Source organism: Thunnus albacares, chromosome 2 (assembly GCF_914725855.1).
Source record: "Thunnus albacares chromosome 2, fThuAlb1.1, whole genome shotgun sequence".
Classification (NCBI taxonomy): domain Eukaryota; kingdom Metazoa; phylum Chordata; class Actinopteri; order Scombriformes; family Scombridae; genus Thunnus; species Thunnus albacares.
The window spans coordinates 30538355-30553053 of record NC_058107.1 but is presented as its reverse complement, the minus strand read 5'-3'; the positions used below and the strand labels follow the sequence as shown (position 1 = coordinate 30553053).

The 14699-nt window shown below is 39.7% G+C and overlaps 1 protein-coding gene across 2 annotated transcripts in view; it reads right to left on the bottom strand.

The window, feature by feature from the left end:
• col27a1b (collagen, type XXVII, alpha 1b) overlaps window positions 1-14699 on the bottom strand; it is a 68928-nt gene that overhangs the window by 23226 nt on the left and 31003 nt on the right. For both annotated transcript variants that reach the window (XM_044330107.1, XM_044330115.1), the window contains exons 9-28: window positions 13192-13245; window positions 11877-11921; window positions 10912-10965; window positions 9443-9487; window positions 7364-7417; window positions 6332-6376; window positions 5791-5844; window positions 5453-5497; window positions 5179-5232; window positions 4809-4862; window positions 3640-3693; window positions 3430-3483; window positions 3288-3341; window positions 3143-3187; window positions 2010-2063; window positions 1737-1781; window positions 1501-1554; window positions 817-870; window positions 530-583; window positions 83-136 (exon numbers count right to left, since the gene is read on the bottom strand). In XM_044330107.1, the coding sequence (XP_044186042.1) occupies window positions 83-136; window positions 530-583; window positions 817-870; window positions 1501-1554; window positions 1737-1781; window positions 2010-2063; window positions 3143-3187; window positions 3288-3341; window positions 3430-3483; window positions 3640-3693; window positions 4809-4862; window positions 5179-5232; window positions 5453-5497; window positions 5791-5844; window positions 6332-6376; window positions 7364-7417; window positions 9443-9487; window positions 10912-10965; window positions 11877-11921; window positions 13192-13245 (1026 nt within the window). The remainder of the gene's footprint in view (window positions 1-82; window positions 137-529; window positions 584-816; window positions 871-1500; window positions 1555-1736; window positions 1782-2009; window positions 2064-3142; window positions 3188-3287; window positions 3342-3429; window positions 3484-3639; window positions 3694-4808; window positions 4863-5178; window positions 5233-5452; window positions 5498-5790; window positions 5845-6331; window positions 6377-7363; window positions 7418-9442; window positions 9488-10911; window positions 10966-11876; window positions 11922-13191; window positions 13246-14699) is intronic.

Below are 14699 nucleotides of genomic sequence, written 5' to 3'. Positions count from 1 at the left end.
CCATATCCATTGGTGACAGATAGTAATAGAGTGTCATCTAATGGCTATAAATAATTATATAAGACAGATTTAATTTACTTACCCTCCTGCCTTTGGGTCCTCTGATGCCGATGGATCCACGGCAACCAGGAGGCCCCTAAATGTGTGAGAAATATTGACATAGTTTGACGTAACAAACTAAGGGAAGTAACAAGGACAGTTTTATTCCTATATTATATTCTTTATTAACTGTGGCAAGTTAAATGCAGGTACTGTACAAAGAAAGGGCTTTGGGCTTGTTTCTACATAACTCTTTTGTCATTGCATGGAAGAAACCGCTATGGGAGGGCTTTACCAGCATCCTCTCTATTCCAAAATCTCTTTTTTGGCTGACATAAAGGAGAAACCTGTTTCACAAAGATGTGATTGGGATGGACAGTAAAGTCTTCATGCTGATCATCTCTGGTTTACGTTTCTCCTCATACTCCACGCGTATAAAAGAGGGCCCAGGAGTTTGGGTGCACATAAAGTGATGAGGATACAAACTTACTGGGATCCCTTGCAGCCCAGGTGACCCCCTCTCTCCAGGTATTCCAGTGTGACCCTGAAGGATACAACATTACTCAAATTATATCTATATGATTTAGCAAAGAAATCATAAAATCAACTTTCAGATTTCTGACAAAACTAGATGGATATTTTCACTCTGCATATTGGTTTGATTATTGTTGATTACTCAGATCAGTCTCTCCAAACACATCACACCCCCCATCCCTTACGTATGTAGAATTGAATGCCCCCCTGGTACGAGAGACAGGGTCCAGACTTACTCCTTACCATCGGCCCCGGTTCCCCTGGCGGCCCGGGATCGCCTGTTTTTCCTCGATCCCCCTGTGGAAGCACACATCAGGATCACAATAACATCACAAGTAGGGCTCTGACTCATTATTTGCATTATTGAATAAACTGTTGATCACTTTTTTCTCAACAAAATGCTTCGTGTTTCCTTCTGGCCTAACAAACATTCTGATTTGTTAAGTATTTTGAAACCTGCATGTTCTTCCCTGTCTTTCGTTGGCACGTTACTACGGTACTCAATGCCTTAATGTCACCCACTTTAGATCAGTGGAATACTGTGAAACTTGCAGCAGGAAAGTGTACTGCATGCATGCATGCATATGCATCCTTGTGTGCATGCATGAGATAAAAAACAAATCAAGGCCCTGTAAAACATTGATTCATAGCGCTACTAGTGGTGATGAAATGTTTTTCAGATTGCTTGTTTTGTCCAATAAATTGTCCAAAACCAAAATATTCAATTCATAATGAAATGAAAGCAGCTATTTTAGTCCCATTTTTGCAGCTTGGACAGCAAATGTTTGGCATTTTTGCTTGATAAATGACATAAACAATTTATAGTTTATCAAAATTGTTTGATTAGTTTTTTGTCCATTGACCTACCAATTAATCAACTTTTCTTTTCAGCACTAATCACAAGCCATATTAACAGAAAACACTAACCTTTTCTCCAGCGATCCCCATTTCTCCAACAGGCCCGATAAAACCAGGCAGCCCCTGAAGGAACAAGTCAAGGAAACATGCTGTCTTTACTGCGTCTTATTTCTCATAGTTGCATTGAAGTATTATTTCTCATAAATAGGCCACACAGCTTTGATGCACCAACAAAACAGAAACACACACAGACACACTGTGAGCATCAAACAATGATCAGCAGATAGATGGAGAAAAGCCTTTACCCTCTCGCCAAGCTTTCCGACCTCTCCAGTTATCCCGGTCTCGCCCTACAGCAAAGCAGCCAATTAGCATATCACAAACTTATTCATGCCTTTCATTTTTAGTTCTAATCAGTGGAAATGTGCTTGGAGGCCCGTTCCCCTGTGGTAACGGAGAATTAACATCTAATTTACACTTATTCAGATGATACATTATCATAAAAGAGAGCCAGGGAGACAATGTTCAGTTAAGGATGACAGTAGTTCGGCGGTGGATGTGTGCCTATTAGGTCTGACCTTGAGTCCATCTGGGCCTGTCAGTCCAGGGAATCCCTGCCTCCCAGGCCTGCCCTGAACAGAAAGCAAAAATGACACAGAGAAGTGTACTGCAGCTCCACTGAACAGACAATAAACTCCATGTATCTCCTGTAAAAAGGCGCAGCATGTGAGTCTGCTGTCCCTGGAGAGGTCAAGGAACAAAACAAAGCAACAATTGATGCCAAAACACAAACATCCCTCTAAGAAATTTAATGATCCGTAAAACAAAGAGCCGTTTGCAGCGTTAAAGGTCTCTGATTACTCACAAAAGTCATTGGGTCATTTGTATTTGTTTTCACGAATCACTTGTGGGTTACACTTTTGAGAGAAGGCAGACTGGAGTGAACCATTGCAAAAACAGAGAGTTTCATTGGGCATGTCTTCTCTATTGTTTAGCCTGGGATAACTCCAAAACACAATTTTTTTTGGATCTTGATGGTGGCTGTGGATTTTATTTATACTGCAGAGCAGTTCAAAGGCATCCTATTTGTCTCATAAAATCAGCACTTTGCCTTGCACTGCCTCTTTATTCACTATGTTCTATCTTCAGATGTTGATAACTGAGTCCAAATCTGTGTATGGTAGAGATATTTGAAAAACAAAGGGGACTCTGAGTTGTTTCCTTGACTCAACAACTTCTATTGCACATTTGACTTCCATAATAGATACTAATACAATACACTATTGTTGGTATTAGGACAAAATGTCCCTTCCTGTTCTTCCGTCTTAAAATGAATCAATTATCAGATAAAATTATATTTGACAAACACTATACGGGTCTGAAATTGAAAAATAGTTGTTTTTGTGTGTTTGTTTGTTTTTTTAATGATAGAAAAGAGCATAGCAATTTGCTGACCAATCTGGCAATATGTGTACACAATGTCCAACAGGAAGTCTCTCAAAACAGCTTTGGAACAATAGAGAGATGTGTTATCCAAAGAATGTATTGTCTATAACAGACCATAAATAGCAAATTTAGGCAAAGCTAAATATAGGTAGAGACACATGGTGCTCTTGTGTGTAGTTATGTACAGGAGAGTGGCATAATCAGTACATCCCACAAGATAACTGTTATTGTGTTTTCTAACTGGCCTCATCCAATCAGCACTCACCTCGAGTCCAGCCGGTCCAGCTGGCCCAACTGGTCCCTCATCACCCTGACAAGAAAATTGTTGCAAAAGGTCAGGGGAAGAAAAAAAACATCTATTATCTGTTTCTCATTTTCAAAATCTGCCAATATACCACAGTCAACCCCACCTGAAGTCCAGGTGTTCCTCGTGGACCAGGTAAGCCTCTTGTCCCTTGCTTCCCCTATGAATAGCAATACTGAAAATTAGTTTTCACTTCATTTCTACTCATTGATGATTCATATTCAAAGAGTTAATGTCACTCTACTAACCTTAGGTCCCTCTGGGCCATTTTGACCTGGTGGGCCAATGTCACCTGGAAAGCCCTGCGAAAACCAAAGCTTCATCACCACACAGTAAATACTTTCTGCACTATTCTATAATTGCATTTACCTATTAAAAGAAATTATAGAATTACATACAGTAAATCTAATGCATTTATGTTGTTCTGTTCAGTACTTAGTAAACATAATAGGTCCTACCTCTGGGCCAGGAGGGCCAGGTATACCATCAGGGCCCTTTTCACCAGGTTTACCCTAAAAGTGTTTAAAAAAAAGGCACTTAAATGACATACAGTTGACCAGTAAACTCAGCATATCTTTACTCTAACTGAAAATACCGTTTCCTTGATTCACTAAATGGTCTGTGCAGAGAACATCATGCGGTACAGCACCATAATTATTTAATCTAACCCTGCAAAATCACAGGAAATATGCCTTCAATTGGCTTTAACCCTGCCAGGACTCAATAGCATCAGATAAAAATACATCGTCTATATACATTCAAGGTCATGCATTTGCTGTCTTGTTATTTTATTTTTTAAGCTGTTTACAGCACCAGGAAGGACCCTGTAGGGTGGTGTTTTAACCACAGATTAAGGAAAGAGTTTGACCATCAGAATGGCTGTTATTACTACCACAAGATGCAGACATTATATAGCAGGTCACGCAAGCACGAGAGTGGGTTTTCCATGCTGAAATCTCAAAGCAGATCAGAGAGTCCTCAAAATATTAAAGACACTTAAGAACACGAGTGCCAACTTTGGTGGATTAGTCTTAAAGCTGTGGCTGTAATTGCACTGGGAATTTGCCTGTGCACTGCTCTTTGAGGGGTTCATTAGCATATATTTCTTAGACCAAATAAAACCAAAAGACTCCTAGAAGTGAGAGTGGCTTTTCTATGCATCTGAAGATTTTCATCCTTTTTTCTTCAGTGGCACCAGCATTTTTCATTTGTTTGTTTCTTTCTCTTCTTGAATGCATCCTAAGACTTACCGTACCCTTTGAGTACATCATTATGCTTTTAGTCCAAAATTCTCTCAAAAGTTGAAATTGCCCCCACAACATTACCCTCAGTATAGTGCTTCACATACATGAACACATACAAGTAACCAAAGTAATTAAACATTAAAAGAAAAATCAGACTGAGAGAAAGAAATATAATATCTATACAAAATGATATTGTGACGTACAGCGATAAACTGTTCAAACACAGTCAATCTTATCAAGTTTCAACTCTGTTGTATCAATGTGCTTGAATTTGATTTGCATGCCAGAAACCCAACAGCTGTCGCCAACGTTGGATATAGTTTTTCGACTTCTGGTACTGGTGCCCAAATATGTGATGGAAAATACCAGACTACGGGACTCACCTGTGGTCCAGGTTTTCCACGAGGACCTGGTAACCCAGGTGAGCCACGGATACCCTGTGAAATAAAAACAACCTCAGTGTATACAGGTCATGTGTAAAATAATAATACTCATCACATACATTGGCACACTGATCACATACAGAAACACTGAGTTTAAAAAATATTGTAAATGGACTGTGCTTTGACAGCATTTTAACCTGAAAGGAGAGCAAAGTACTTTACAATATCTCTCATTTACCCATCTAGAGATCAGTGTCATGCTCAAGAACACTTTGACATGCAGATATGAGAAATTGGTGATTGAACAACCAATCCTATGATTAATAGACTACCAGCTGTACCACCTGTGCACATACAAACATAAACATACCTTGTCCCCTTGGAAACCACACTCCCCCGGCTCTCCTGGTAAACCCATGTCCCCCTGTGAAAACATAGAGAAAAATAACACAAATAATCAGAATGTTAGCAAAAATTATCAATCAACATTCACCACAGGAGTGTTGGTCATGCATTACGGCTTTTGTCTCTGTGTAATCTGTTAGCTTTCATCAGAGTCAGAGACACAGTTCTGTGATATGGTCATCTCTAGCATTCTTGTGTTTTGGGGTATTATTAGTCTGAGAAATACATATGCAGATCACCTTATCACCTTTCAGTCCTGGTTCACCTGGGTTTCCTGGTACTCCCTTGAGAGCAAAAAGGAAAAACACCAACATAATTAGCCCTAGTTTTTTCCTGTAAACTAGGGTTTACATTGAAGAACACGTGGCCATGGAGTGGAAGTGTCACAAGGTTCACGCAGTCACATTTGATCCCAAAACAAGCAAAAAGTCTGATCAAAGTGTCTATGAGCAACTCATTCAACTGGTGCTTAAATACATTCAGATTAAGAATAACAACTAATTAGCCTAAATGTGCTCTTTTCATGTCACACCAATATGGAAACCAGAGACATTTACAACATGTCCACATTGTTTACCTTGAGTCCCGGCGGTCCTGGAAAACCCATAATGCCAACAGGGCCCATGTCTCCCTGTCACCAACAACACACAAACAAAACATAAACTAAATAAACTGGAAGGGCAGATAAAACCCTAAATAATATACAAATTTCAGTTTGTTGTTACCATGTTTCCTGTTATGCTCTCACTAACAACTATTACCCATAACACAGGCCGGGGGAAAAATATCCAATACCAGTGCTGAGCTTCTGTACAAAATTTCAAAAGACAGATTTCTTGAATGTTAAATGCTCCTACACAAGAACTTTGCCTAAATAAAATACTCTCAAACTGATTTATGTTTTAATTAAAATCAGGAACTATCTGATCAAAGAATAAGTAAAAAAAAAAAAGATCACAAATGACAAGACATTCAATGCCAGCTTTTGATACTTGACAATTTTTGATACTCAGTGCTATGGAAACATTTCCCTTAGTACCAAAGAAGTACTGAGATTTCGATACCCTGTAGAGGATATATAAATATCTATAAAAAAGTTGTAAAATAGCAGCACTCACAACAAGACCAGGGACTCCACATGGACCAGGAGCTCCCAGTTCACCCTAAGATAAAGAGAGGAAGAAAGAAAGATAATGGAAAAATGGTGCAGTAAGAAAGTTCTATAAAAAAAAACCATCAGATAAAGGTGTAGAGGGAAGGACTGTCACAGAGGTTTGCACATGTAAGCACACTGTATGTCTCCATATTTTACTATGTTTATTTGTTCATTTTGTTCCTCCACTGACAGCCTGAGTAATGTGTTTCTCCACTCAGTTTAGCATAGTGACTAAGCACTTGGCACTCCGCACACAGAGAGGCTTGTTGTCTGAATTATCTACCCCGCAGCCACACGCCATGCCTACATCCTCTCCAAGCTACGCATCCAATGGCGAGTTGGATGACACACAGCCCAGTGTGGCCTTCCTGTCGCCTCCTCCATTTCTCTATGAATGAAAGGAGATGAATTCAGCCAAATGGAACATCCCCCTCTTCCCTCTGGAGGGAGAGGAAATGAGGCCTGGAGGAGGCTCTCGGAGGTCAGCCAATCTCAATCTAACAGTGACCCTGTCAATCACGAGCGGAGGGGGTCAAACTTAAAGAAAAGACAGAGGCAAGTGAAACTGCTGATGCTGCCCTCATATCAGTATGGATTATGATGGGTGAGAGAGGAGTTAGTGAATGACTACACGGATTTGCCTCACCATCAGTCTTGTGTAGGAATAAAACACTCTAGCTGTAAAACAATATGCAAGTTAGCTCCAACTCTATTACTCTGCATTTTTGAGAAATAGTGCACTGCTCTGACAGGACCAAGACTAAAGAAAGTCAAATGATGTACAGTAGTAGCATTTGTTTTTACTGTGTCTACTTTTTTCCATGTCTCTTCAAAGTGTATCTAATGGAATGTAGTTGTATTATGATCATTTTATACTGAAATCTGAATAAATCTCAGTCAAGTGTAATGTTGTGGACATTAGGGCCAAACATGAATGAATTGCACTGTGCTTAAAGGGAGTCAAGGGTGCACAAATCTATATCATTTCACTTACTGGGTTCCCATCAGGGCCAGGAGGTCCCCTCTCTCCAAAGTCACCAGGAAACCCCTGAGCACACAAACAAACAGGGTAGTTATGTAACCAGAGGGGAACTGAGTGGTTTTATCATGGTCACATTGTTAGTTTTTAATTAATTTAGATATCATATGCTTTGCAAGGGGAGTTATCACACCATACACAGAGGATCAACAGTGTTTCCCAAAACAGAAGTTTGCAGAGTAAAGCCAAGCAAATCCCATCAAATGCGCTCCCAGCACTTCATTCCTGGGAGACCGGCAGGAAATTCCACGGCTGAGTGTTTCCGAGCGACCGAGTGTCTGTGTGTGCACACGCTGGCAGGGAGCGCTCAGCAGCCTGCGAATCAAACCCCCAGGACTTGCCTAAATGGCTGAATAAAGCTGCTTGGCCCAGGAACTGCTGACTGCGTCCTTTTTTTGCTTGGTGCTCGTAATTCCATTATAGAGGCAGAACAAGAGGCGTGATGCAGCCGTGAGGCCACACGCTCAACGTGTGCTTGTCAATGTGCCAAGGTCAACATGCAACCAACCGCACATCACGCCTCAGCACTCGCCCACAGAAGGCGAGCGCTATGGTTAGACAAATGATAAATGGCAGAATAGCAGAGAAGGCTCTCGTCCTCTGTCTGCAGACAGAGAGGAAAAAAGATCAAATGAAAGTATGAAGACCTCAAGAGATGGTTTGATAGGATTGTTTGTGTGGCAAAATGCTGATTTAGTACATTAGGCAAATGTGGATAAAGTAATAAGCAGTAATTGGTGCAACATGAAGCCCGCAGGAAATGTGGAAAAATGTGCTTCTTTCCAAAATTGTCAATAACTGAGTTGGTTTGATCAGAAACACATGCAACCTCAAGTCTTTGTTCTCGTATTGACAACAACTTTCAGCGAGGTTGGCAAGACCTTTTTCATTATGTGATCCATCCTAGGAGGTTCTGCCAGCTATGTGCAAACTATAACACTGACTAGATAAAATATATAAAAGGCCAATTTCCTGCTTTCCATACGTAAGGTTAACACAGGAGGAGGGGAGCTGTAAAAACAAAAAAAAAAGTCTCTGAAATTGCAGTTCAAGTTGTTTTAGGCTTCAAGACACGTGAATCACATGTATCTCGGTTGGATCACACATGCTAACTCTTTATTTCCAGACTTTGTTAAACTGCTTTACTGCTGACTCAGGACAGGAAAAAAAAAAAAAAAAAAAACTTCTTACGCAAAGTGACTGACCTCACTTTTCACCACAGAAAAAGAGAAATGGCTTGCTCATGCCTTGGCTACTCTGAACATACTTCTGGACTTTTATCTATGTCAATGACCGTTACAGCATAATAATCTTTAAAAAAAACATGTACAACCAGACTGAGCCTGGGAAAATACCAGATTTACACAAGTGGTTATGCAGTATCAGTATTTTCCATGTAAGCCTGCAAGGATGGGAAATTGACTTCCAGGCGCCAATGACTATAGACTTCTCTGGTCTGCGGGCAGGGACTCCAGAGAGCCAAACCCGCAACTGACACATTACATTATCATATCAGCCTAATGCAAAACAAGGACAGTAACAAGCACAGTGTATGACATATAATGATTCTTAATCAAATTTGGCCAGAGAAAATCAATCACACAAGATTTATGGGGGCATCCATAAATCTTATTTTAACTCACTTACTTTATTATGAGGGCAATAATTTCTGATATTAAAAAGATAACTGACTGAGAGTTTGACTGTAATCTACTGACACATGAACTTGTGTTTCTAAAACATTTTTTACACAATTTATTGTGCATATCTCTCCCCTTACTGCAATCCCTACAATAATCAATAGCATAACAGTGCCAGTATGAAAGTTACCACGACTTTATTCAGAGATTTATGACTAAGGCCAGGAGGGGTTTCAGACTGAACAAGAGTCTTTGTGTGAGTAATGGTCATTTAATACAGTTTAAAGTAGCTCTGCACTACAATAAGACCTCATAGACCAAGACAAAGCAACCACACTTTCATGAGGCTGCACTGAAAATGTTGTCTGAGAAGTATGTTGAGAGAAAACTTTACCGGCCTACCCATCTTGCCCTTCTTCCCATGAACGCCAGGAATTCCCTGAAACAGACAAGAGAAAATAGTGAGAGAGAGAGAAAAATGGATTTGTAAGAGACAAATCACTTAGAATCAGGACCATCCTCTCTCTAAGTTACTTTGTAATGATTGATTTTGATATGTAAATAAACTTTATTATTACATTGTTTGTAATTTGAAAAGTAGGTGTTGAATTTCCATTTATTCCATATGAAATCAACATACTTATTACCCGTGGAGTTATTAATTACATTTGAATAAAAAGTTCTCCTTCTATTGTCTTCTAAACTTACTGTTTATTGTGCTCTTACATTTTTACTCTGCCTATCCGCAGTAATAATTTCCTCTTCTGGGACAAGACATTCATATTACACAAAATGACTAAAATCTTAAGCCATACTAACAGCTCCATGGGGAGACCATGGAGCTGTTAGTATGGCTTAAGATTTTAGTTGCTCCATGGGGAGAACGTGAGGAATGATGTAGCAAAAATGTAAAGATTGGCTTGGGGGTGGCACCAGAAAAAAGGTTGTGTTGTTACCTAAATCAAAAAGCTTCATAATCTGTACAGTGACTATGACTCAGCTCTACAGTGTTACACCTGGCTAATTTTTTAATCAGACTAAACTGTATTTTGTTAGACTCAGCTGTACTCTGGTGTGAATTTTATATCATTACAACTTGCTCACTGTAGCGTGTTAACAGTACATGTTAACATGATAACATTGAATATTTACCTTTAGCATGTTAACTTGTTAGCATGCTACGTCAACATTAATCTCAAATCGCAGCTGCAGCTGACAGGACTCAGTCATTAGTTTTAGGAGTATCCAGTCATGAACTGATATGTTGACCTGTTGGTGGCACTAAAAATGTCAGGGTATCACCAAAGTCCTTGGCATTCATCGTCTCAAGACCATGAATATTTCTACCAAATTTCCTGCCAATCCATCCAATTGTTCTTGAGATATTTTACTCAAAGTGTTGAAACAGTTGAACGACAGACCAATCAAAGAACCAATGAAAGTACTGATGGACCCACAGTTGCATTGAGCCACATTGCTAGTGTGACTAAAAAAACGGCACGCAGATGTCAGAATACTGGGAATGAAATTCCTATGAGATTTGGCATCATTATTCTGCTCCACTGCCCCAAAGGTTCATGAGAACTTGAGTCCTGGCTGGGTTAAAGCCAATTTAAGTCCACTTCTTACATTTTAGCCATATCCAAGACAGAGTACTGGACGTGTGAGTTGGCTTTGCCCTCAGGCTTGATCCAATATAGTGTGAGGGACTTTGTGCTACTTGAGGCCTATAAAGAGTGTTTTGATGAAGTGTGCTTGCAGTATTTCATGAATCAAATTTATTTCTGTTTCATCATTTTGGTTCATGGACAGTCATATAATGCAACCCAATGGGCATCTACTGTCACAGCCACTGATACTCACTCTCTCGCCATCAGGACCAGGAAAGCCAAAAAGCCCAGGGATGCCAATGTGACCCTAAAGAAATTAATAAAAGATGGAAGAGATAAGGAAAAGAAAGATGGAATGAGAGAGGAAGGTGGACAAGGGGGTACAGTGAGACTGAGCAGGAATGAATGATGGACATAATGATGAACAGTTAGATGCCAACAACTCTAACACATCTAAAAATCTGTACAAAGACTTCAGCTGTGATTCTTTGATCTGTCAAAGCGCCATATGATTTTTGCTAGGGTGGACTTGTCTTGAAGAGCCAAGCCTTGAGGCAAGTGTATATGCCCATGGACTGCATGGTGCTGGCTTCCACGATGTAGTCCAAGGGCACATACCCTCACGTCAGGGATCTCTGAAGAGCTCTCTTCCACACCTGCTCTGTGAAAGGACAGAAAAAACAGGCAAAAAGTGCAGAAACAGACATTACAATGACATTAGAAGTTACAGTCAAGAGTGCATTACTGTTGCGCTTGGCAGCAGAGAAATATATTTTTATGATATTTGGCTAACATTAACAAGAAAAGTATGCACAGGAAAGATTTAAGGAAGACTAGAGTTACAGTACTTTAAATATACTAGCAAAACCGTCAGTCATTATCATTATGGAGTTAACAACAGCGGATGAGTGGCGTTTATGACATTGGCCTTTTTATGTTCCCACATTGGTAAAGTAATTCATTTAGCATACATTTCACAGTTCATTTACAAAAGTGAAAGTTCAACAATTTTGCTGTACGGAAAAGAAACATGCATCTCTCCCCTGAGCCCTTCATTGGAAGCTGCATGACAGGAACATGAAATACAAGTAAACAGAGAAAGTCCTTTGGAGGTTGATTGAAACAGGGTAAGACATACAGTATTTACATTTCAAGCACCTTTTTATTACCAGAGTTCAAATGCATGCCAAAGCTGTACTTTTTCCAGCATCTACTCACCCTGATTCCTTTTGGTCCCATTTTCCCTACAGGCCCAGGTAAACCCTAAGATAACAAAACAATATTCCCGTGGTTACAAACAGCAGCAGAATTTTATTTATGTTGCTGTAAAAGTACTTAATTGGACAAATAACAAAAAAATCATTGATTGATCACAAATTTATCTGGGTTTTTTTTATCTTTGTGAAATTGGCCTTTTGGCTTGACATTTTCAGTGTTAATACTTCAGAAGAATACACATTAATTTCACAGAGACACTGCCAGCAAATCCATCAGTGCAGAAAATATCCCCCTGCAACCATAAAGATCAACTCTCAGCTCAGGAGAACTCCCCACAGCAAAATGCAGTGTCTTGACTTGAACTTACAGCCCGAGTGATTCACAGCCTGCAGTTGGTAGGGGGTGCTAAAACCTAATCCATCACACACCACTAAGTGTCTATAGGGATCACAGATCTGACATAGTAAGTGTGCTAAAGCATGGAGGCAAACACTGAGACCCGTGCCTGAACTCCAAGTTATCATAAACATTCAGGGAGCGCAAGTGAGTGAGCAGTTGTCCAGCTGTTTTTGGAGTTTAAATTTGCTTAAAGCTAAGAGGAAACAGATTTTAAATGCAGAGGAACCCTAATGCTCCCCAGCTTTGACTTCTTAAGTTAAACACCATTCCTAGAAGTGGGGCGAGGAATGGCGCTCACAGTTTGGAGAGGCAGAGGAAGCTTATTTGTACCCTGAGAGCTGTGGCATTAGTCACACTTTTATTACCTTTTCTTTCTTCAGGGTAGTGATTACTAAGGAAACCTTTTGACATTTTATTTCCTCGCTAGACCGGAGGCATCCGTCGCTGAAATTCCACCACAGGTGCTTCTCAACTACAGCTTAGAGCTGTTTGTCGCTATTTTCTGAGGCCTTTTTTTCTTTTCCATTTGACTTTTTATTTGGATTTACAAATTTATATTTTTTCAGGCTGATGCTGTCAATGGCTGAGAGTTGTTACCAGCATCCAATATCTTTAAATTTGATTATTTTCTCGCCACAGAAAACATACAAGGATTCTGTGTTTCCCCCATGATTCACATATTATTCATCATTCTGACAGTGAGCAAAAATTACCAGTTGAAATTTGATTTATTAAAAATGTTACAATAACCCCAATATTTTCAAAAAGATGAATGCACCATATAGATTATATTCTACTGTTTTATCTTTGTGTGCGTATATCTGTGTTTCTATGCGGCATGTGTACTGTATGTGTGTGTGTATGTGCGTGTGTGTGGCCCTGCACAACCAGCACCGCAACACTAGATTTACTGCACCTGCCTGCCAGGATAGCCTTTGGCCCCAGGGCTTCCATCATCTCCCCGTTCACCCTGTGGAGAGAAAGGCAGGACAGAAATCAGCACTAGAGGAGGGCGAGACACTAAAAAGAGGGAAAAGGAAGGAAGAAAGCACTGAAGGATGGAGGGACGGAAGGAAGCAATATTCTTTAGGAAATCGGTTCTTTTGTGCACATATGGTTTCTGTTGGAGCCACGCTGATTGCAATAATAGGAAAGACTAACAAAAATTGAAAGCAAGCACAACATTTATAAAATAATAAACAACAGTTATTTGGTCCGATAGAAGAATTGAAATCTCTAGGCTTTCTAATAAAAGACCATTTGTTTATTAAAATCACTGAGTAAAGACGCACCACTGCAGACATTGCCACCAAACCAAATGTATCCCTCCAAGAGAAATGCTTAATTCTGCATGTATGGGAAAAGTAAAACAGGATGAAGGAATGAAGGCATGCAAGAAATTACAGGCTGTTTGTACAGTGAACTGAAAGCTGACCAAATTTATTACACACTGGTGATGGTTATGTTTCTGTGCCCTCAGTTTCCTGGGAAAACCAGATAATTAATGTGTTATGAGAGAGCAACATATAAATGTATTATTAAACACAATCTGAGAGTTATTGTAAATGGGCAAAGAAAAACAGTAGTTATAGTAGCAGCTCTGTTAGTTGTAGTAGTAATAGAGGCAGTAGATATTATTGCAACATGGATATTGTAGACAAGGCAGGTTATTATTGCTAAATAAGCCAAAAGAGGATAATGCAAGTCCCTGGCAAATCAACACACATTATCCAGTTTATTAAGCACCTGCTAACCAAGCACATTTAATTATTTCACACAAAAATTAAAACTCTTAAAAGGTACCCTGTGGACAACTAGAGAATTCTTAGGTACAAATTGGTGCACATTTTGTTTGTAATTTCAGGTCTACTGGCACAAGGGACGCACATATATGAACACAGGCATGTGGGTGTGTTGTTTTAATTCCTGCTTACTGCAGAGGGCGATAATGCTGATGTGTCATGTGTGAAAGCCATGCTGTTCTACCGATCAACAGTTGGTGACAGTACACGTCCACAAACGTAGCATACACCAGCAAAAGGCGAGGAAGAAGAAGACTGCCAGTCAGCGTAAACATGGATGTAAAAACTGAAGGTTTCAGGATAATTCAAATTTGGTTTTAGAAAGGTTTTAAGAGGAAGGAAATTTCTGTAGGTCTTAAGGACATAGCTGAATATAAACATAATGTTCGTTTACAAGAAAACTCCTCAGGGTACCTTTAAGTAATATACAAGACCTCCAAATAGTCAATGGTGAATCAGGAGAGTCTTCACTAACCACGTAGCAATGTCTTTCCGGCACAAGGTGTCACCAGTTATCTTCACTAGATTAGAAAACAACCAAAGCAACTGCACTAACAAAATTAACAGGCCTCAACATGTATGAGACAATCATAACTGTGTGTTCACAGATCTGGATGTTGAA